The sequence below is a fragment of the Eptatretus burgeri genome, chromosome 8, assembly GCF_056783735.1.
Source record: "Eptatretus burgeri isolate ZD-2024b chromosome 8, Ebu_testis_v1, whole genome shotgun sequence".
Classification (NCBI taxonomy): domain Eukaryota; kingdom Metazoa; phylum Chordata; class Myxini; order Myxiniformes; family Myxinidae; genus Eptatretus; species Eptatretus burgeri.
In genome coordinates, this window is record NC_140968.1 from 66,988,251 (window position 1) to 67,009,944 (window position 21,694).

General features: G+C 41.0%; 3 protein-coding genes across 9 annotated transcripts in view; 1 reads left to right on the forward strand and 2 right to left on the reverse strand.

Moving 5' to 3' along the window:
• Window positions 1-21,694, forward strand: part of LOC147021942 (phospholipid-transporting ATPase ABCA3-like) — a 197,600-nt gene that overhangs the window by 147,962 nt on the left and 27,944 nt on the right. For 4 of the 6 annotated variants that reach the window (XR_015060999.1, XM_085892392.1, XM_085892395.1 and 1 more), the window contains 5 exons: window positions 197-328; window positions 692-886; window positions 1,134-1,321; window positions 8,579-8,749; window positions 8,855-9,072. Coding sequence is in view for 4 of the 6 variants with exons in the window: in XM_085892392.1 (XP_085748518.1) it covers window positions 197-328; window positions 692-886; window positions 1,134-1,321; window positions 8,579-8,749; window positions 8,855-9,072 (904 nt within the window). In the remaining 2 variants the exon portion in view is untranslated. The remainder of the gene's footprint in view (window positions 1-196; window positions 329-691; window positions 887-1,133; window positions 1,322-8,578; window positions 8,750-8,854; window positions 9,073-21,694) is intronic. The other 2 variants (XM_085892394.1, XR_015061000.1) reach the window with 2 other exon arrangements.
• LOC147021943 (uncharacterized) overlaps window positions 1-21,694 on the reverse strand; it is a 250,567-nt gene that overhangs the window by 94,314 nt on the left and 134,559 nt on the right. The gene's annotated exons all lie outside the window — the stretch shown is intronic.
• On the reverse strand, window positions 17,291-20,722 carry LOC147021944 (uncharacterized). Of its 2 annotated transcripts, none has more exons than XM_085892405.1 (2): window positions 20,566-20,722; window positions 17,291-20,249 (listed from the first exon to the last, which is right to left on the reverse strand). In XM_085892405.1, the coding sequence occupies exon 2, from the start codon at window positions 19,829-19,831 to the stop codon at window positions 18,824-18,826; it is 1,008 nt and encodes a 335-aa protein (XP_085748531.1). In that variant the 5' UTR covers window positions 19,832-20,249; window positions 20,566-20,722; the 3' UTR covers window positions 17,291-18,823. Both variants share the same exon structure in this region, with proteins under 2 accessions (XP_085748531.1, XP_085748532.1).

The following is a 21,694-nucleotide window of genomic DNA, read 5'->3' on the forward strand; positions in this document are numbered from 1 at the left end:
TGTGCTTCACTCTCCCACCCCTCTTGTCTCCTGCCTTGTTTTGTGTTTCTGTGTATTAGCTCCGACACGAGCCTCGACATTGTATAAAAAAATATTATAATAATAAAAAGTTTGGTTAAAGGTTCTGACTTCAATGAAAAAAAATTATGATTGTAGTTTTTGTGTGAACCGGTTAAATTATCTTCCTCGAGTCAAGCAGTCCACAACTGGATCACCTGAAGATGACAGAAAAGAGAGGGTTGAAGACGTTGAAAAAGAGCGAGACCGTATTCTCAATACTCCTTTTTCTGAGCTACCTGATTGTCTTGTTCTCCATGATCTCTACAAGGTAGGTGTTCCATGATCGCTGATTTCAGGTAACGAGGGATACCTCATTGTTATATCATTCATCCTTCTATCTTCACGTGCTTTAACAAAATTTGGCAACGCTCCAAGAGGACAGTTTCCTTTTGAAATGATGAAGTCGACACAAATGAAATGTAATGGAATTGCAGGTTTGTAAAAACCCTTCTTGTGTTTCCAACAGAGCAGACATGAGGATTTAGATATTGATTCTGTTTCAATAATTTATATCGAGTATTTGCACTGTTCAATATATCTATTTTGTGTATCACGTTGCCCATAAGATGAAGATACTAATACGAAGGCAACACATACAAAATAATGTATTTAAAATATACTTCATCTGCAGGTTTATCCAGGAGATCCACCGGTGGTCGCAGTGGCTGGCCTGTCTTTGGGCATCTCGGGAGGCGAATGTTTCGGCCTTTTAGGTTTCAATGGCGCAGGTAAAACAACTACATTCAAAATGCTCACAGGAGATGTGAAGCCAACTGCTGGAGATGCCTTCTTGCAGGGATACAGTATTCACTCTGACAGAAAGCAGGTACATATGGCCAGCTCACTTTCACAGCACAAAATGTTATTTTATATTGTTTCCTCTCCTTCATGATAATCATCATTTCTTCTTCAGCTACCTCATCATCGGCCTTAAGCATAGGACATTTCACAATGACTAAATTACTCAGTAATACTGTATTATCAGAGCTCGTGATGGTCATAGGTAAAGGATTAAACTATTTTTTTTAATCTCATTTGCATTCATGTTGTTGATTTTGCGATTTGACTTTCAGACCCGTCACAGGATTGGTTACTGTCCCCAGTTTGATGCTCTCTTTGACCACATGACTGCTCGGGAAACACTTTATTTCTATGCTGGCCTAAGAGGTCTCCATAAGCAAGATGCTTTCGAGCAAGTGGAAGGAGCTTTGCATGATCTTCTGCTCGTAGCACATGCCAACAAGCTTGTTCAAACATACAGGTTGGGATGCATATGCACACAAACAACAATATGAATTGTAAATGAGAAGGAGGTGATGGTATAAATAATAAAATAGCCCCATCAGGGACCGACGGTTATTTCGCCAACAGGTGGAGTGAAAATGAGGGATTATGGGGAAGCGACCATGTCCCCCCCCCCCCCCTTCCTGAAGTGTTATGGTCATGAGGAAAACAACTTAAGTTAACGGCATGGTCCCTATGTTTCATTAAGAGTTTGGTTTGCATCTGTCTGTCAGTTTCTGAGAATATTTTAAAATAAATTACCTGAATTTAAGGCAAAACCCTCATTTTCAGCCTCTTATAGGGAGTGGATCCAGATGGGGAGCGCAACTCCATGAGACATTACTGTTTTGATGCATTGTACCAAATTTGAGCCATATCAGTCATGTAGTTTGTTAAGAAAATTTGTTTCAGTGAATATGAGTGATTAAGGGATGGAGGCCAATCCAGAGGAGAGGCCAATCCCAATCCATGGGTAGCACAACTTAAGATTAGGGCATGGTCACGATGCCGCATGGCCAGTTTGTTCTGGACCCGGTTGTTAGTTTCTGAGAAGAACATTTTTGAATGAAATACCAATATTTAGAGCAAAATCCCCCTTTCACACCCTTTATAGGGGGTGCATCCAGATGGGGAGCACAACCCCAAGAGACCTTACTGTCCTGATGCATTGTACCAATTTTTTTCCATATCACTCAGGGAGTTGTGGATATGATGTTTTCGTGAAAATGAGGGATTTGTGGAGAGGGCCTGTGGCCCCCTTTCTCGGGGAGATACAGCCATGAAAATCACAGCTTAAGATTAGGGCATAGTCACGATGCCGCGTGGCCAGTTTGTTCTGGACCCGGTTGTCAGTTTCTGAGAAGAACATTTTTGAATGAAATACCAATATTTAGAGCAAAACCCCCCTTTCACCCCTTTTATCGGGGGCGCATCTAGATGGGGAGCACAACCCCATGAGACCTTACTATCCTAATGCATCATACCAAACTTGGTCCACATCGGTAGAGTAGTTTGTGAGGAGAAGATATTTTAGTCAAATGTTAACAGATGTATGTACGTCCGGCCGGACACTGGGATCCACTCTTTGGCCTATTTCGGAGAAATAACCTAATAGGCATAAAAGAGGAAGAGAGTGAAAAATCTGCCTGGCGATGTTTCTTTTTGCTCTGGTTATTTTCAGAGCTGCTTCAGTGTCGACAATTGTAGTAGTTCACTCCGGCCGCCTGGCGAGGACTGGTCTCCTATATCTGCAAGACCTGATATTAATGTGTCCTGGGAATTTCTCCACACAAACCTATCATCACTCTCTTATGCACAGATTCATCCCATTTCATTTTCAGTTATCACACCCATATTCCGGCTCATGGTACAATGCATCATGCAGTGAGACGGTTTCCTTAAAGCAACTTGCTTTCTCTTCCTGGAAGGCTAATCCAACTGAAGATAACCTCAGATAATTCCACAAAATGTATGTCCACTTTCAGGAGAACCAGAAAACAACATCTGTCCAATCTCAAGAATGAACTTTCGAATGTGTCCCCTTCCTCTGAAATTTGGTGGCACCTTGTCAAGTCTGTCTCTGGAGAATGCTCCCCCTCCATGCTTTCCCTCACTTCAAATGGCACCACAGCCACCTCTGCTTGTGAGAAGGCCGAATGCCTAGTTTCTCTGTTTGCTTCCAAATTCTGTCCCCCAATTCCTTGCTCTCTGTACCCACCCTACAAAGTTGCATCCAACTGCTCCTGGACTCTTTTTCACATGTGAATGTTGAGATTTTCCAGCAACCCTAAACTCTGATTCTGCAGCTGGCCTGAATGGCATCAGTGCACGTGCCCTAAGATTCTGCTCTGCTGCTCTTGTACATTCCCTTTCTGCTCTGTTCACCTATCATCTGCCCTAGGACATCTTCCATATGCTTGGAAGTCGGCTAACATCACTGTATTGCACAAAAATGGTGCACATGTCTGCTTAACCACAGTCCTATGAGGTTATTTCCAATCATCAGCAAGTTCATGGAATCCATCATTGTAGTTTACATCAAATCCTTCTTTTCTCCGATGGCCTGATCTCAGACAGTCAATTTGGATTCAGACTCAGCCATTCTACCCTGGATATGCTGCTTATGCTTTTCCAACAATGGATGGAGGCCCTCAATCTCATACATGAAACTAGGTCTGTCTCTTGAGACATGTTTCATGTATTTGATAGTCTTGCATCCCAACTTGATCTCTAAACTCTCTGCCTATGGCATCCATGGCCACTTTCACACATGGCATCCTGACTTCCTCCATTGTCCGAGCCAACAAGTGGCGCTCAACTGGATCCTCTCATCTCATCTCCCTGTACAGGCTGGAGTTCCCCAAAGCAGTGTCTTCAGCCCGGTCCTATTCCGAAGCTTCATCAAAGATCTCTCTGACTCTCTGGGACATCATCTTGTTCTTTCTAATGACTGCACCCTCTGCCATAACATCCTTCATCCTTCAGATTTCCAGGCAACAGCCTCTTCCTTCTCTGCAGATTTTGATAGAACCATGAGCTGGTCCTACACTTGGAATGTTATTTCATTCTGACAAACATGTATATGTATGTATATATATATATATATATATATATATATATATATATATATATATATATATATATATATATATATATATATATATATATATATCACTCTCACTCTTTCTCTGAATAGACCATCTTGCAAACCCTCCCATCATCTTCCTTAACAATCCTTTTGAAAAAGTTCAGTAGTTCAGTCACTTAAACGTTTGGGCCTCACCCTCAACCATAATCTTTCTTGGCCAAACCACATATGTAAGTTGGCCTCAGCCAGTATGCGACTCGGCTTCCTCCATCTTGTAAAGCTTTGTCTTGGCACTTCTGAGCTTTTATCTACCAACAAAGCCTTCACCCACACCTTGATGGAGTACGACCCTCCCCTTTGGGCTGGTTCCTCTGCCTCGCCTCTTGTTCAGCTTGATGCCATGGAAATCAAGACCCTCAAAAATCAATGGTGTATCCTGCATTTGAGCCCCAGGTTTCTGTAGGATGCATGTGGTGTTCCAGTAACCCCTCCTGCTGAAAATCCCAAAATCCAGACTTACCGTTGACCTCCACTCTTTTTTTTTCTTTTCTTTCCTGCCTGTGGAACCAACTTTCACAGTCTCTTCCATGTCGTTCATATCTCCAGAGCTTCAAGACAAGCTGTTCACCACCGTCTCACCATTGCCATGATCTTTTCTACCCCATCCACCCTCCCCATGCCACATCTTTCAGGGTTTCTCATTCTTCCCTTCCACTTCTGTGATTGAAAGTTTGCAGCTATATCTATCTTGTTCACCCTATGTATCCTCCCTTTGCTCTCATTCTTCCTCAGACCCCTTATTCCTCCATGTCTCCATTTATCTTCTCCCTCAACCCTGCTGTTGGTGTGTTCCCCCACCCCTTCTTTTTACTGTTCTGTTTGTTCTGTATTCTAGCTCCTTCACGAATCTCCTCACTATACAAAAGTGGGTGTTGGCGAATGGGGGGGGGGGAAGAGGCTTGAGGTGGACAAGGGCAAAGATCTCTGCAGATAGCTGCCATATTTAGACAGATTACTTAATTTTAATATAAAAGTACAAAATAAACAGAACTTGCTCACAGGAATTTTCTTTCCTATATTTGACCTTCTACTTGAAGCATAGACTCCTATAGAGAAGGACTGGAACCTCCCATGCTCGGGGTTTGTAACTTGAGTCTGAAGGATTAACTTGATTCCGGGGCTAAATGACTTCTAGAAGGGCTCGAGACACGATCTAGGGATCCATATAGGGGTTTTTGAGGATGGCGAGTTCAATAGTGTCATTTTCAACAGCACCTGAGGTCATCTTCAAGGTCAAAAGGTCATATTTCAATGTCAAATTACTGAATTTTGGTATTTTTTGCCTGTTTTTGTGTCTAACTCATAAACGGTGAGAGATGGCTGATTGTAATAAGATGCAAGTGTGTGGAGCTGTTAAACTTTGATATTTATTGTCATATATCGTATTACATAAACATTATATGCATGTCACAACACTATGCCTATTACAACTATGTCTATGTCTATCACGAGTTGGAGATCTTTTCTTGCCTCCTGAGGCATCCCAAAGCTTTTTCTTTGTCACTTACATTGAGGACATGAGCTTTCAATAGAATGTTAGCTAAAGTAGTACATGCAGCATTACTACTAGCTTAAGGTGCATCTACAGAGGATAACAGCTCAGCAAAATGAAATCGGCAACGCCTTTTAGTCTTGTCATACAAATTATAGGCATTATGTACAAAAAAGACAGTTGACATCGTTGGCACACTCAATCCACCTCTATTCAAATTATCTAGAAACTCAGATGACACCTCGTTACCATCTTCATCATCAATGATCTCCTCCATACTAGTGCTATCGCCATATTTATGAACAAGGTGTCCGGCCAAATAAATACTTTATGCTTAAGGGCATCGTCAGACCCCAAGAGATCCTGAGTGTCTTGAGGAGTAATCTCGTCAATGAGTTCACTCCGCTCATCTGGATTTATGGAAGTTGTACAGTTCTTGTCGCAATCAATCACACGAGAACTAGATTCGGGCATAATGTCATGCTTAATGAGTGTTTGCAAATTTACAATTTTAGCTGCAGCCATAATGTCAACTACGTCAATGTAGAAGTTTCCACCGTTTCTTTGCCTGGCTTGGCCGAAAAACTTTTCCAAGGCTTCATCTGCAAATATAGCAGGAAGAACGTAGTCAAAGTATTTCTCTGCCAGAAGCAATTTGGCAGCATCCACATTATTACGTGTGGACACAGTGAAGGCTTCAGCAGTTTGCTGAGTTAGCTTCAGCTTACGGCCACCACCTCCTTGCCATGCGCAGGTAGATATAATTTGGCATGCCTGCTCCAGCCTAGTGAAACTTGTACAGTCTGCTGTCCAAGGCTGTCTGGATTCATCGCGCAGATGGATAGCTGAGAAACGGTCTTTCACGTTCATCATCTTGAACCACTCACTCATTATCTGGGTGAGGATGATTGTGCCTTCGCTGATGCCCAGTGAATCCTTGAAGGTGTTTAAAGCAGCGACAGTCTTGTCATTGAACACTTGGCATACCAATGGTACGCTCTGGCGTTGAAGGGGCTTGGGGAAAACAGCGGTGTGCGTCAGCTTGGTTAAGCGAGTAGGAGTAGCCCGGTCGATCTCGTAAACCTTCTGAATATCACTCCAGTAAGCTTTGTACTCATTACCATCTACGACAAATGAGAGTGTCTTGCCATCAACAGTAATCCAGTTGTTGGGAACATTTTTGAGGATGTGCACGTAGTCGTGCACGAAAAACATAGATTGCTCTTGAATTGACAGCACTTGGCAACTTCCTGGTACTCCAAGTTTTGAATAAACACTGCGGTTGGTATTGCAATTGTCACATATCAAAGAAATCACAGTACCGCCAGCACCAACTGCAGTTGATGCAGCTTCGATAAGGAGTTCCTTCAGCTGATCGGCAGTTAGTTTTTGGCAGGGAAAATGCGTAGAATATAGCGTGGACCACCGAAATGTCAGGCAACTTCAACAACCATAGCATGTGAAGCAAGCATTTCGTGTTCACCACCCGCTGCTGCATTTGGAGCATATCCTACAACATGCCCTCCAGAAAATCGCAATGTCTCGACCAGCTTTACCTCGTCAAACATTAAATTGACCAAACGCTGCTGTGGTTTAAGCTGGTCGAACAAGGTTTTGAGGTTGGAGTCCTGCTCACTACTAGCAAGCATCTGTTTTACCTTTTTTGTTGATGGTAGAATGATTAAGCCGGATCGACGAATCATTTTGTATGCACTGGGTGATATGTTGTGAAGCTGCATTGCGAAAATCATGGTATCAGTATCAAATCGGCGACGATCAAGAGGTTTGAACATAAGATGCAGCTGCGATAGAAGGAAGCTGGAATGAGGAAGCTCGTGTGCCTCAGTCATCCAACAGAGCTGGCTTATTACAAGCTGAAGAATTTACTTGCTTGTGCATTCATAGATGTTTACCTGGTCAGTTATGGATCTAATCTGGGACCATTTTGAGAGCAGGCTGTTCTTCTGAAAAGGAAAAAGTCGTTTGGGCACCTCAATGCCATCTTTCTCAACTCTATTCGAGAATAGAAATCCAAAAGGTGAGTGAACTTGTTGGAAATGAAAGAACTGCTTGACAGTTTGTCCAGTAGCATCAGTTCTTGATAGGTAAAAGGTTTTCCTGGTCTTTTATGACATTAAAGCCAGGAAAATAGGAGCTGATTTTAGCGCAGAAGTGGTCGAAATCTTGGATATTGTCTGCAGCCTCATCAGCTGCCTGCATCTTCTTAGCTCTTGATTCTGACGAAGAAGATGATGTTGGGCGTGGGGCTGAGGTCACCTGCTTCAAAGCTGATTTCGGTACTCCAGGAAATATTGATGGGGGTTCTTTGGGTCGTTTGCAACCCCTAACTGACACCCAATCACAATTGAAATGTGTCTCACAAATATATATCTCCTTTAAGCACCTCAAGCTGTCTTTCTCATCTGGCATTGCGAATATCCATCTCTCCCTCTCCTCAGGATCTTTTGGGAAGGATATGACCTTTACATAAGGCGTCCCATCATAGTTTCCTCTACAACCAAAGCAGCTGCAACGATGTGGCATATTGTCACCAAAGCAGGAAACAACACAAAGATCCTGTGAGATCACCAGCTGGACAGTTTCTGAAAGAGAAACAAACAAAACATACATTAGTTAACGATGATATAAATCAGCAAGTAGGTGCAGTAGGTGCACAATGTCATGTTTTGTCATAGACTTTACAAAAGTTTTCCTCTATGAGTTAGACACAAAAACGGGCAAAAAATATCAAAATTCAGTAATTTGACCTTGAAATATGACCTTTTGACCTTGAAGATGACCTCAGGTGGTGTTGAAAATGACACTATTGAACTCGCCGTCCTCAAAAACCCCTATATGGATCCCGAGATCGTGTCTCTTACCCTTATAGAAGTCATTTTAGCCCCGGACTCAAGTTAATCCTTCAGACTCAAGTTACAAACTCCGAGATCGTGAGGTTCCAGTCCTTCTCTATAGGAGCCTATGACTTGAAGAGACATTTTGCAGCCAGTTAAATGCAAGAAGTTTTGAAGTTTTCAGTGCTTAATGTGTTGCTGTTTTGCTCTCTTTCCTGTGGTTCTTCTTGCTGCTGGTAGTGGTGGAACCAAACGCAAGCTGAGCACTGCTGTTGCTCTCATGGGTCGCCCTCCGGTCGTGTTCCTGGATGAACCATCCACAGGCATGGATCCTGTAGCCAGACATCAACTTTGGGATGTGCTGGGTCTTGCGCGACTCTCTGGTCAGGCTGTGGTTCTCACTTCACACAGGTTAACTTTTATTACCTTTCATTTTATCTCATTTATAGATGATCCACGTTATTGTGCCTGTACCATGTTTTATTGCACCAACCATTTGGCATATCCCTCGCCCAGCATGGAGGAGTGTGAAGCTCTGTGTACTCGTCTCGCCATCATGGTAAATGGACAGTTTCACTGCCTGGGTAATACGCAGCAATTGAAGAACACCTATGGCAGTGGGTATACCCTGCTGATTAAACTGCGCTCACCTGTAGCCGTTCATGGTTTGCCAGAGGGTGATGCTGACACGCAGCATGCAACATTCAAGGCTTTCATGAAGTCCATCTTTCCAGGTTGTTTTTTTACACGAGTCCATATTTATTTGCGTTATTTTTCCCTCATCTCTTCTTTCATTCAATTCTTTTAATTTACCCAAGTGTTTCCATTTCACATTATTTGTTCTGTTGTCTTTCTGTCAGTTTATGTTTTTATTTTTATGGTGTTGCACAGAATAGGTCAAATACACTGACATATATATATATATATATATATATATATATATATATATATATATATATATATATATATATATATATATATATATATATATATATATATATATATATATATAGTTTCCTTCCATTTAACAATTTTATTTTTTTATCAATTCCCTGACTCCACCACCCATACATAATATGTACATAGTCCCCCAAATAAATTGTGTGGCATTCATGGAGTTTGTTATCAGGAAGTTGGTATAATTTCCTTTGTCGGGATGATACAGAGACTCTGTCTGTTTAATACAACACAAGTCCTCACAAAAATCAACCAAGGTTCAAACTTGTAAACCTATAAGTACCTACCAGTCTTCTGCGGAGGATTTTACATCGAACAACACTCATGAAGCTCTTGTACAGCATCACTGTGCTACAAAACTGACAGACCTAAAACAGTCAGTTTGTAATTCTTCTTTCTTCTTTTACTTCCGAACTCAAAATTGGATTAATTTCAGTACTTGAATTACATACGAATCTATTGTGTTTTGCAGTGGGAAGGTCCATGACTACTCAAAATTTTCACAACTTAAAAGGATTCCACAAAGTAGGCAAAGCTGCAAACCTACACATAGGGCAGTGAAAGGCCACGAGGGGTTGGTGGGACAACGCCTGTCGATCAGCCTGGTGGGGCGGGCCCACAGTGACACAATTGGCCAAGGGTTAATCACACCGAAATTGGTGTGGTTAACGGTGAAATATTACGTGCAGTCCTACAACAGAAAAATATTTTACAGTCTTTCTGTAATAAGATGACGTTGAATCACAGTTAAGGAGACGGAGGGTTTATTGATCACTATAGCATCAGTTGGCATTATACATAGCCATATCGGTGGCCTCTTCTTCACCCTGATATGCACTCTTGTGTTCACTATGCACTGATGTGTTCACCTTGATGGATGTCAAAGTGGGTGTCCCACCTGCCTGCATTAGTAGGTGGACATTAAAGATCCCACGGGGTTCTTTGCGAAGAAGGTCTGTTATCACTAGCACCCTGAATTAATAAATTCCTGCTCCATCGGATGATAATCCTCTGTTGGAACCCTCAACAGGGGTATGTTCCATTCCCAATCAGCTTATAGAGCACATGACATTTCTGCCGTGTGATGGCAAAACCTAGCAAGTCCGGCTCCAGACAATTTGAGTTATCAAGGAAAAACATTGGCGTCATGGGATTAAGATACCATTTATCAATATAGCTTTATTTTGTCATTATATGTAAGTTGTTTCAGGACAAAGTTTTATCCAAATCATGCTGTTGATATTGATGGTAAATTACTTACTAAGTTTTTCCAACACTTTGGTAGGGTAACTGTGAACTTGCTAGGTTTTGCCATAACATTATCAAAGTGAATGCTCATGCTATATTTAATATATATATATATATATATATATATATATATATATATATATATATATATATATATATATATATATATATATATATATATATATATATATATATATATATGCAAAGTACACTTGGAGGACAGGAAAAACCTAGTAAATCCAGATATGGGTCAAACTCAAATTTTACCAAAACCGGACTTGCTTGGTTTTGCCATCACACGGCAGATGTGGCTTAAGCACTCAAGCAAGCACTCCAACTAAATGGTTGATAAGGAACGGCTGGTTTGCCACCGTCACATGCCACACCCTCTCATGCTATATATCGATATATAGCATTGTTCTTGGAAGTATTATGATGATGATTTCTGTTTTACAGTGTTCAAATATATAATTAAATTTCGATAAAGGTTTAGAGAGGTTTGCAGACATATAAATAAATAAATTCTGTATTTTACCACCGTTTTACCCAGTGTCTATGACATCGTCCTATCTAATTTGTTACATTACTTATATGTGGCACTTGTTTGTGCCCTTTATAACATCCTCATAAATAAATTTCCTGTTTAGATTGATCTTCAATTTTTTTTTTAATGTTGACGGCTTCAGTCACGGACGAAATAGTCCTCATCGAGGCCAAGCCTTAAATGAAAGAGCTGTATTGATAGAAAAGTAACGAAAGAGAGAGAATAGTCTAAGAGTTTTTGAGGAAGTAAAAAATCTGCTTTTTGAAAAGGGGAAGGTCATAAGTGTTTGGGAAGACATGAGAAGGTAAAGAGTTCCAGAGTTTGGCAGTGGAGGGGAAGAAACCAACATCGTAATGGCCCACCCTGGAGTTGCCAATGGCCACACAATAATCATGTGATGTCATGGCTTGTCGAGTATTCCTTGGTCTCGTGCATGGTGGAGGTACACAAGCAGCAAGTTCTTGCGAGCAGAAACCGAAGTAATATCTGTAGAGAAGAGAAAGAGAGCCCACTATGCGGCGCAATTTGAGCAGGTCAAGTTTTGAGGTCACATTGGTGGAGTTGACAGGTCAAATAACCTTGGATTCAATTCTGTCCAGTAAGTATGTGGAACTGGAACCTTCCCAGATGTGAGAGCAGTACTTTATACAAGGACAAATCAATCCTTTATATCGTTGGAGCAACTGTTCAGAGGAGAAGAATCTTTGACATCTGAACAGGACTCCTAATTTATTCAAGGCAGACTTAGCTATTTGCGTAATGTGCGGATTCCAGGATAAATTAGAAGTTAGAGTCATACCTAGTTGGTTTATTCTATCACATGGTGTAATTGTAGAGCTTTCAAAGGAGATTGGAGAGTTGAGAGGAGTTTTAGAAAGATGAGAAGAAATTGAGTTTTTGAAACATTAAACTTAACTTGATTACATTTGATCCATTGGGAGATCTTGTCCAAATCTGAATTTAAAGAGATGGCTGTGATGAAGCTTGCTGTAGATCGAGTGAGGGAAGACTGGGCAGATGGGAAAGACATGGAGGAATGTAATGTTGAATCATCAGCATACGAGTGCAATTGGTTATTTGTGGAAGAAAGAAGGTCATTGATAAAAAGAATGAAGAGTGTTGGAGATAGATCGGAACCCTGAGGTACACCGCTGTTGATAGGGAAGGGGGAGATGTTGAACTATCACCAATTACGGAGATAGAGCGGTTGGAGAGAAAGCTCGATAGCAGAGAGCAGAGTGAAGGAGGAAAGCCGAAAGAGGGAAGCTTGGATATCAGACCTCGATACCAAACTCTGTCAAAGGCTTTTGAGATATCAAGGCTTACCACAAAGGATTCCCAAAAGTCTCTCAAAGAAGAGGGCCAGACATTCATAATGTAAGAAAGGATATCACCTGTAAATCTTGCCTTGTGAAAGCCGTATTGGTGGTCAGATAGAAGACTGTGAGATTCAAGATGGTTGAGAAAATGGGAATTGAGAAGACATTCAAAGACCTTGTAAACAGTATAAGTCAGAGTATGCCTGGTGTTGGCTTTATGGTTAGGGTGGTGGGCTTGGGATCCTAGGATCCTGAGTTCAAATCCCCCTTTGCTGTTGAATTAATACCAGGTGGGTTGACTCTGCCTGTCATCCTTCCAAGGTCGGAAAAATGAGTGCCAGCTTGCTGGTATTCTGTGTCGGAGTGGTGACATGTCCAGGATTGTATGCAGTAGCCAAGGAGACTGCTTAAGCAGCACCAATGCTCTGCAGAGTATGGTTCCAATGGATGGAGGGATGGATAAGTCAGAGCAATAGGATGGCAGTTAGAAGGGCTTGAACAATCACCCTTCTTTAAAATAGGCTGTACTTAGGCATGTTTCCAGGTAAGAGGAAAAGTTTGGGTTTTTAAACAAAAACGAAACAAACGAGCAAGCACAGGTGCAAGTTCTGAAGCACATTCCTTAAAGATACGGGGGGGGGGGGGGGGGAATGCCATCTTGCCCACATGCCTTGCTTATGTCCAGAGAAAGGAGTATTTATATATATATTTATATATATATTTATATATATATATATATATATATATATATATTTATATATATATTTATATATATATATATATATATATATATATATATATATATATATATATATATATATATATATATATATATATATATATATATATATATATATATATATATATATATATATATATATATATATATATATATATATATATATATATATATATATATATATATATATATTTATATATATATATATATATATATATATATATATATATATATTTATATATATATATATATTTATACATATATATATATATATATATATATATATATATATATATATATATATATATATATATATATATATATATATATATATATATATATATATATATATATATATATTTATATTTATATATAGATATATATATATATATATATATATATATATATATATATATATATATATATTTATATTTATATATATATATGTATGTGTATATATATATATATATATATATATATATATATATATATATATATATATATACTGAACAAAAATATAAACGCACCAACCTAAATATCTAAGTCAAGATTGCCATTATGGGAAAATGGTCAAACCGATGATATGTTTGAGCAATGGTTCCTTTGTTTTGCTCAAGACAGATGTTCCCATTGAAATTGACCACTCTGAGTGTGTGGACTCACACGTTGAGTAATCCTTCCCATGAGCACCATGGGGCTTGACAGAGTGATGGTCAGTGAGCGTGACCAGGACACAAACACTCCCTATAGCTTGCTCGGGCTGTACACTCCCTCGGGCTGGGGAGCGCTACACTGACGCCAATGTCCTTCGTCGGGTGTCACACGTGGTGCCAGTGTTATGGTGTGGGCAGGCATATGCCATGGAGAGCGCACTCGGCTTCATTTCATTGAAGGCAACTTGAACGGGCAGCGGTACAGGGACGAGATACTCAGACCCATCGTCGTGCCGTTTGTGCGCCTTCACCATGTGACGTTTCAGCACGACAATGCTCGCCCCCATGTTGCCAGGATCTGCATGGACTTCCTCGGTGAGGAGGACATTGCTGTCCTCGACTGGCCTCCATATTCTCCCGACATGTCGCCCTTCGAGCACCTTTGGGACGTTCTTGATCGACGCGTACGACAACGTTACGCAGTCCCAGAGAACGTCCGCCAGCTCCGTGTGGCTCTCCAGGAGGAATGGGAAAACATCCCTCAGGCCACCATCGATAATCTGGTGATGTCCATGCGCCGGAGATGCACCACTCTGCGCGACGCCAACGGTGGACACACCCGCTACTGACTGTGTGAACTCTGACAGTGACACCTCGGTTGTGTCGGCTGTTGTAGCGCAAAGACTGTCGCCAGAATTCTCAAGGAACTCTTTGAAATTTAATGCTCAATTGTCATGGATTCTATAACCAAATTGTTGTGAAGATTTAGTATTAATGAGTTCGAGGTAAAATAGTAACAATCGCTTGGTGCGTTTATATTTTTGCGCTTGGTGCGTTTATATTTTTGTTCAGTATATATATATATATATATATATATATATATATATATATATATATATATATATATATATATATATATATATATATAGTTTTTGGCCCAATCTCTCAATTTTAGAAATTAGGCTTATGTTGACCTTTTGATGGTGGTTGAATTAATTGACTTGATATGCAAATCCTGTTCAAATTTCAAGGCAATTGGATGAAAATTGACAATTTTTGAAATTTCTTCCCATGTTGACATTTTGGCCTATGTTGACCTCAAAAATAATAGGTGGTTGAATTCAGTGACCTGATGTTTAAACATTCTTCAAATTTCAAGTCAATGGAAGGAAAATTGACAATTTTAGAAATTTGGCTTATGTTGACCTCAAAAATAATAGGTGGTTGAATTCAGTGACCAGATATGTAAATCCTCTTCAAATTTCAAGTTAATGGGATGAAAATTGACAATTTTAGAAATTCGGCCTACATTGACCTCAAAAATCTCACCTCAGTTGATTCAGTGACACAACAGTAAAGACAAGTGGTGTCACTGTTGCAAATATATACAAGCCACCCACACAGACATGGCCATCACCTTCCCTATCCCTATACAACCATCACGTGGTTTACATCGGGGATTTAAACTACCACCACACTGAGTGGGGTTACAGGGAAAATGATGTGGCTGGAGAACAGCGAACCGACTGGGCGTTGACGGCTGATCTCAACCTGCTGCTTGACCCAAAGCAGCCAAAGACCTTTCACTCAGGACAGTGGCAGACCGGAACAAATCCCGACCTCTGCTTCCTGACAAAGGATGGCAGAGGGCTACCAATGATGGCATCAAGAAGAGTTCTCTTTGCCTTTCCAAAAAGCCAACATCGCCCCAATGTTGTTCACATTGGTATCGAGATCCTGCTGGTGCGCTCCAGGCTAAAACTATGCTGGAATTTCAGGAAAGTGGATTGGACCACTTTCACCAAAGAAACTGAATCCAAGATTGAGAATATACCACCTGTCCGAGCTAAATATGCAGAATTTGTGCACCTTCATCTCTCTGCGCGGCTTCCACAAGACCTACACCTTGCTGGACACCGGAGACTGAAAGGCTTCTAAAGGAGCACAAACAAAACTGGGAACCCAGATGTTGTGCAGGCACGAATTGAGGCTCTCAACACTGAAGGTCTGAAGCACTGGAAGGAGTTGGTGGAGTCAACAGACTTCACCCACAGCAGCCACATGGCATGGGCATTGCTGAGGAAACTTGGTGCCACAGAAAACACTACTGCTGCCACGTTTTACTGTCATCCATGAAACGGCAAATTCCTGCAATCTGGAAGAAGGCTAATGTTATTGCCATCCTAAAAACTGGTAATCCAGCAGACTTGCCCTGCAACTTTCACCCGATAGCCCTACTATCAGTGACAGGAAAGCTGATGGCGAGGACCCCACTATCCCGTTTAACCCCCACTCTGGAGACCTTCCTACCTGATGAGCAGGGGGGCTATAAGCCTGGCTGCAGTACCTGTGATCAGGTTCTTTCCCTCTCCACCATCACCGAGGCTGGCTTCGAGAGAAAACAAAAGATGGCAACTGCCTTGGTGGACCTGTCATCAGCTTATGACACAGTCTGGTCCCGAAGGCTCCTCAAAGTCGCGAAAGTCTTCGGCTGTCAGAAGACAATCAGACTGCTGTCAGTATTCCTTGGGGACTGAAAGATCCACATTAGCCTCAATGGCAAAATCAGCCATGCTTGAATACTAAACGATGGCCTCCCTCAAGGATCTGTTCTTTAACATTGAGGTTAAAGAGGGGCCCTGCCCTATATAACCTCTGTTAGCAACCTGTCAACGACGACCTCCTTCAAACTCACCTATGCTGATCACACTCGTAGCGCAGTGACCTGACCTAAAATCTGTTGGGAACCATCTCACCCAAGATCTGGACATACAGGAGGAGTATTTACACAAATGGAAGCTCTGCCCAAGCCCCAACAAAACAGCCGTCTGCACCCGCCATCTTGACAAGCGCACAGAAAATTCAGAGGTAGATGTGACATTCTGCGGTATGAAAGTTGAAAATGTCCGTTCTCCCAAATATCATGGGGGTTACATTTGACCGAACCCTGAACTTCAAAGAATACCGACAAAGATGCAAGGAGGTCAGGCATGGGTAAACCTCATCCGGAAACTGGCTGGAACATTGCGGAGAGCCGGCTTTAACACCTTATGCAAGGCAACGCTCGCCCTCATATACTCAACGGCAGAGTATTGCATGCCAGTCTGGTTGGCGAGTAGGGGAGACCGGGGCTAAATGGAACACTTTTCACATTTTTGGTTCTCACATGAAATCTTTCTTAGTACTCGATACGTTAGGAGTTGTATGTGATAGCCCAGTGAAAGAACTGCACTTCAGCAGTGATCAAGAACAGTAATAATATATAAATAGTTTGCCATAGCCCAAAACGTAAGAGGTGTTTGACTGTTCTGACTTGCCCCGCTCATGGGTTAGTTGAAACACTGTGTGGGGCAAGATAAAACTTTCCCTCAACACATGACTGCAACAGACTCTATTCTTGCTAAACCAACTTTATTACCTCACTATGAAAATATTCTTTCTTTGAACAAACATCACAATGATCAAAACATGACTTTAGATCATGTTTCACACTATTTGGACTATAAGCTCAGATAATTTCTCATACTGAGACAAAAAAATCAGAAAATATATCATTATTATTTCCAAACACAGTAATCATTCTCACAGTTGTCAACATCTAACAACATTTTCCAATGCAAAAAAACTCAGAGATCATGTCAAACATGTTGGAACAAGAACTTCGTATCAAAAATATATTTTCAAAAGGCAACGTTTGATATCTTGGTTTCTGAAATCTTCATGCCTAACGCCTTGTTTCAATGATTAAAAAAGGCTGTAAGAAATCAAGCTGCTTCATTAAGCAATACCTGTTCAAAAGAAAAGGAAGCACTTGGTATAGTGGGAAGTCCGAATCATTGTTCAGTCACTTAACCAGATATCTGTGACCGTTATGAGTCATCATTCAATAACACTTAGAATATAACACATATTCAATAATTTGAACTTCAAGCATATTTAGGCACAAACCATCAAAGAACATTGAATGAAAACCAGAAACGATGATAAAAGGAACTAGTAGCAAACAACAAGTCTTCTCATCACTGTAGTGTCACAGTGGATCAAATTCAGATAAATCATATGAAAACACCAGCTTAGATGCAGAGCGCTTTGTACCTCCAATGGTAGAGGGAGCTGGAAGTGTCATAGCAATGTCGCAGCGCTCATGTGTCATTATGTCCTCCCTCTCTGGGAACACAAATGTCATTACCCCATGTCTTCGCTGGTCCGCTCGTCTCAGAAACTTTGTAGTTACTGTTTCATCATCAAGGATTTCCTGAACTTGCCCAATGAAGTAAGCTTTCGACTTCTTACCAGCAAATTCAACAACAACAAAAGTTCCCTTTTCCAGTTTGCCGGTATCCGATATATGTTCACCATCTGATGACTTAGACTCAAAATCTTCTGAATCTGATTCCAGAATCATGTCATCAGACTCTTCAGATGAATCAGGCTCCTTGTCTTTTCTCAGGATATCTTCTAAGAGATTTCTCTTTGGGCATTTCGCTGGCATCTGTTTCTTTTGTTTCTGACTTTCTGTAGCATCCAGCCTGATTTGTTCCTTGATTGGGGTGTCTGTTAGAATTCTTGTGGCACCTTTTTTACGGCCTCCAAATGTATTCTTTCGTGGTCCTGCTACTTTAAATGGACGGACATCTTCGGGCGAGAAAGGAGGTCCGACAGACTTCTCAGCATCTTGTGTTTCTGTGGTGTGAGATGTTGATGGTAATACGGTTTCACTGAAGGTCTCCCTCGGGAGTGTATTTTCAACATCTGCTGTATGTGTGGCTGAAGCTGTTGGGTTTGGGCGGTCTGTTACACTGGATGGCAAGAAGTGTTCCTCTCCAAACGTGTTGCGATCAAATGGGTATATTCCCGTCACCTGAAATCCAGCCTTGATGTTGCTTGGGGTCATGGCCTTTGGAAATGCATAGCTCACAATGCTGGGTATGTCGTATATGGTCATTGTCTTTCCCTTGTGTTGCATTAACCAACTGTCGCAACCACTGTTGTAGAACTTCTTGAAAGGAAAGTACACACTGCGATCTAGGGTTGAAGCTTGTGAGAGCAGTGGGGAGGAAACGATAGCATAATTACTCCATTTTCTTTTGCATAATCCAGTACAGCTAGACTGATATGCGATTCATGGTTGTCCAGCAGTATCAAAGCTGGATGTTCAGGTGTGGGGTGGACATGACTGACAAAATGCTGTAAGAAAACTAGAAAGTTGGGACCAGTCATCCATCCAGATGGGTGTGCTGCACCTATGCATCCTTCGGGTCCATCCCTAATAAAGTGATCCTTGAAGTTGACACGGGGAAATATAAACATTGGTGGTATGGAATTGCCAAGTGCACTGACCCCACAGCATACAGTGACAAGAGCTCCACGTTCTGCAGAGGTTATAGCACCAACTTGTTTTACACCCTTCCCTGCAATAACTTTGCTTGGTTTCTGCACTGTTGTGCAGCCTGTTTCATCAATATTCCAAATGTCCTTACACTGAATTTTATGCCTTGTCATCACTGTCTCCAAATTGTCAAAGAACGACTTAACATTGTGTTGGTTAAAACTTGTTGCCCGACTGAGGGATGTTGCCTCTGGAGTTCTGATGGAGATTTTTGTGTGTCGCTTTAGAAAACCGGACAGCCAATCTGGTCCAGCTGATCTGTTTTCCTTCCAATTCTCAGGCATGTTCTTATTATTTTTGAGTACAAATTCATATGCCAAACTTCTAAGCTCTTTTGGTGCAAGGCCATAGTACAGTTGTGATGCTTTCAAAATGTAGGAAACAAGCATCTCTTCTTCAACACTGTCAAACACTTGCTTCCCATTCCAGTATCCAACACGAATATCTGGAAACTCGCCTGCATTTTCAGTGTTCATTCCCTTCAGTTTGAGACAGTATCGTCGCAAAGTAACATGTGGAATGTCAAACTCTTTGGCAACAGTTCTACATGGTATCTTGCTGTCTATCACCTGTCTTGCAGCACGAATCATTACATCTGGAGCAGTACTGGCATTCTGTGTTTTTCTTGTATACTTTCGTACCATCTTGATTACATCAGGTCATCCACACACTGACACAACAAGTTATAGTCTGGACAAATGTAAATGTGATCACAGCGTGTCAGTGGTTCTACAATTCTCATGAATTTTTTGGCACATTCCAGAACAGACAGTGGATATTCATCTAATCCATTAATCTGATTAGAAAGGATGTAGATCAAAGCTTCCTTGCATTTTTCACCGAAGTAAGTATGGCTGCCAATCAAGTTAATCATCAGGAAGATGATACTGTTTTGACATTCATCATCAGGTTCTGAATAGAATAGTTTAGTAAGGGAAATTCGAATGTAGTTGGTCTCAACACTGGTCCCACACTTTCTTCTTATTCCACTCTCTCGGTTCAATAAGTTGTGGATAAATATTGCCATTTGACACGCTCCAATGAAAACCATCCACAAGCATTCTGAAAGAAAAAGCAAAAAGCTTCAGGAAGAATTATACATTATCAGACTATAAAAGGTGTCTGGGGCTAGTTGGAACATGTTCCAACTTGTCCCAGTTGAATTGTTTCAATTAGCCCCAGCTGCTCATTTACATTTCATCATGGCTGATTAACAAACCGATTGCATATGGAGTCTAAAGACAACCACACTTAGTAAGATCTATCGATGTTCTTGCCACATGTGATAACTGACAAATACTGCAATGTGAAGCTTCAGTTACAGAACAAGATGTTTAGCATGCTTAAAATTTACTGAGTAATGGAAAAATCAACAAACCTCATCTGGTGTTCTTGTCTAGTGGCCTTCCTCACATGGAACAAAATGGCTGAAAGGGCACGTAAGACAGGAAGTGTGATAGGCTGAAATGGCAGAGATGTAGCAAACGATTTTATTGGTAGATGCAATGTTTCAACCTACCCCATGTTCCATCTAGCCCCGGTCTCCCCTACTCATACGAAGGACATTGATGTTCAGTTAAACACTGCAATGAGAACAGTGTCTGGAACCCTCAAGCCTCCGAAAAAAAAACATTGTGCGTGAATAAACCATTCCTCCACCCGGTTTCACACTCCCACGTAGGCAATGGACAGCCCTCAACAGGCTCTGCACTGCACAGGGCATCTGCGGTGGTACCCTCTACCGATGGAGGATGAGGGCAGATGCAATCTGTGACTGCGAAAGAGTTAAGACAATGGGGCGCATCACCTCGCACTATCCCTTGCAGAAGTTATCGGGAGGACTTTTATCTCTCCACCAACTCACCCCTGAGGCAGGCACATGGCTGCAGAACCTGGACATTAAACTTTAGTGCAATCCATATTGGCCATACGCAAGAAGAAGAAAAAGACCTCAAAAATAATCGGTGGTTAAATTCAGTGATGCGATTTGTAAATCCACTTCAAATTTCAATTCAATCAGATGAAAATTGAGTATTTTAGAAATGTGGCCCATTTTGACCTTTTGGCCTGTGTTGACCTCAAACATAGTTGGTGGTCGAATTCAGTGACCTGATGTGCAAATCCTCTTGAAATTTGAAATCAATTGGATGAAAATTGAGGATTTTAGAAATTTGAAAAAGTTGTTGACCTTTGGCCAATGATGACCTGTTGACCTTTTGACCTCAAATAAATAGGAATCTGTCACACCACCAACTCCACCATTTGGTGAAGTTTCGTGAAGATCAGTTTAGAATTGTGACCTGTAGGCGATTTAAAGGTGAGTAGACTGACAAACGGAAACAATCAACATACTTGTCAAAAAAATTAAAATTGCCAAGTAACAAACTATGTAGGGTAAAAACGTTTTATTTTATTACAGTACTTGTATCATCAGCGCAATCAGGTTGGATGAACAAATTAACTTTAGTCCAACTGATTGCTTTAGAATGAAAAGTTTTAAAATGTAA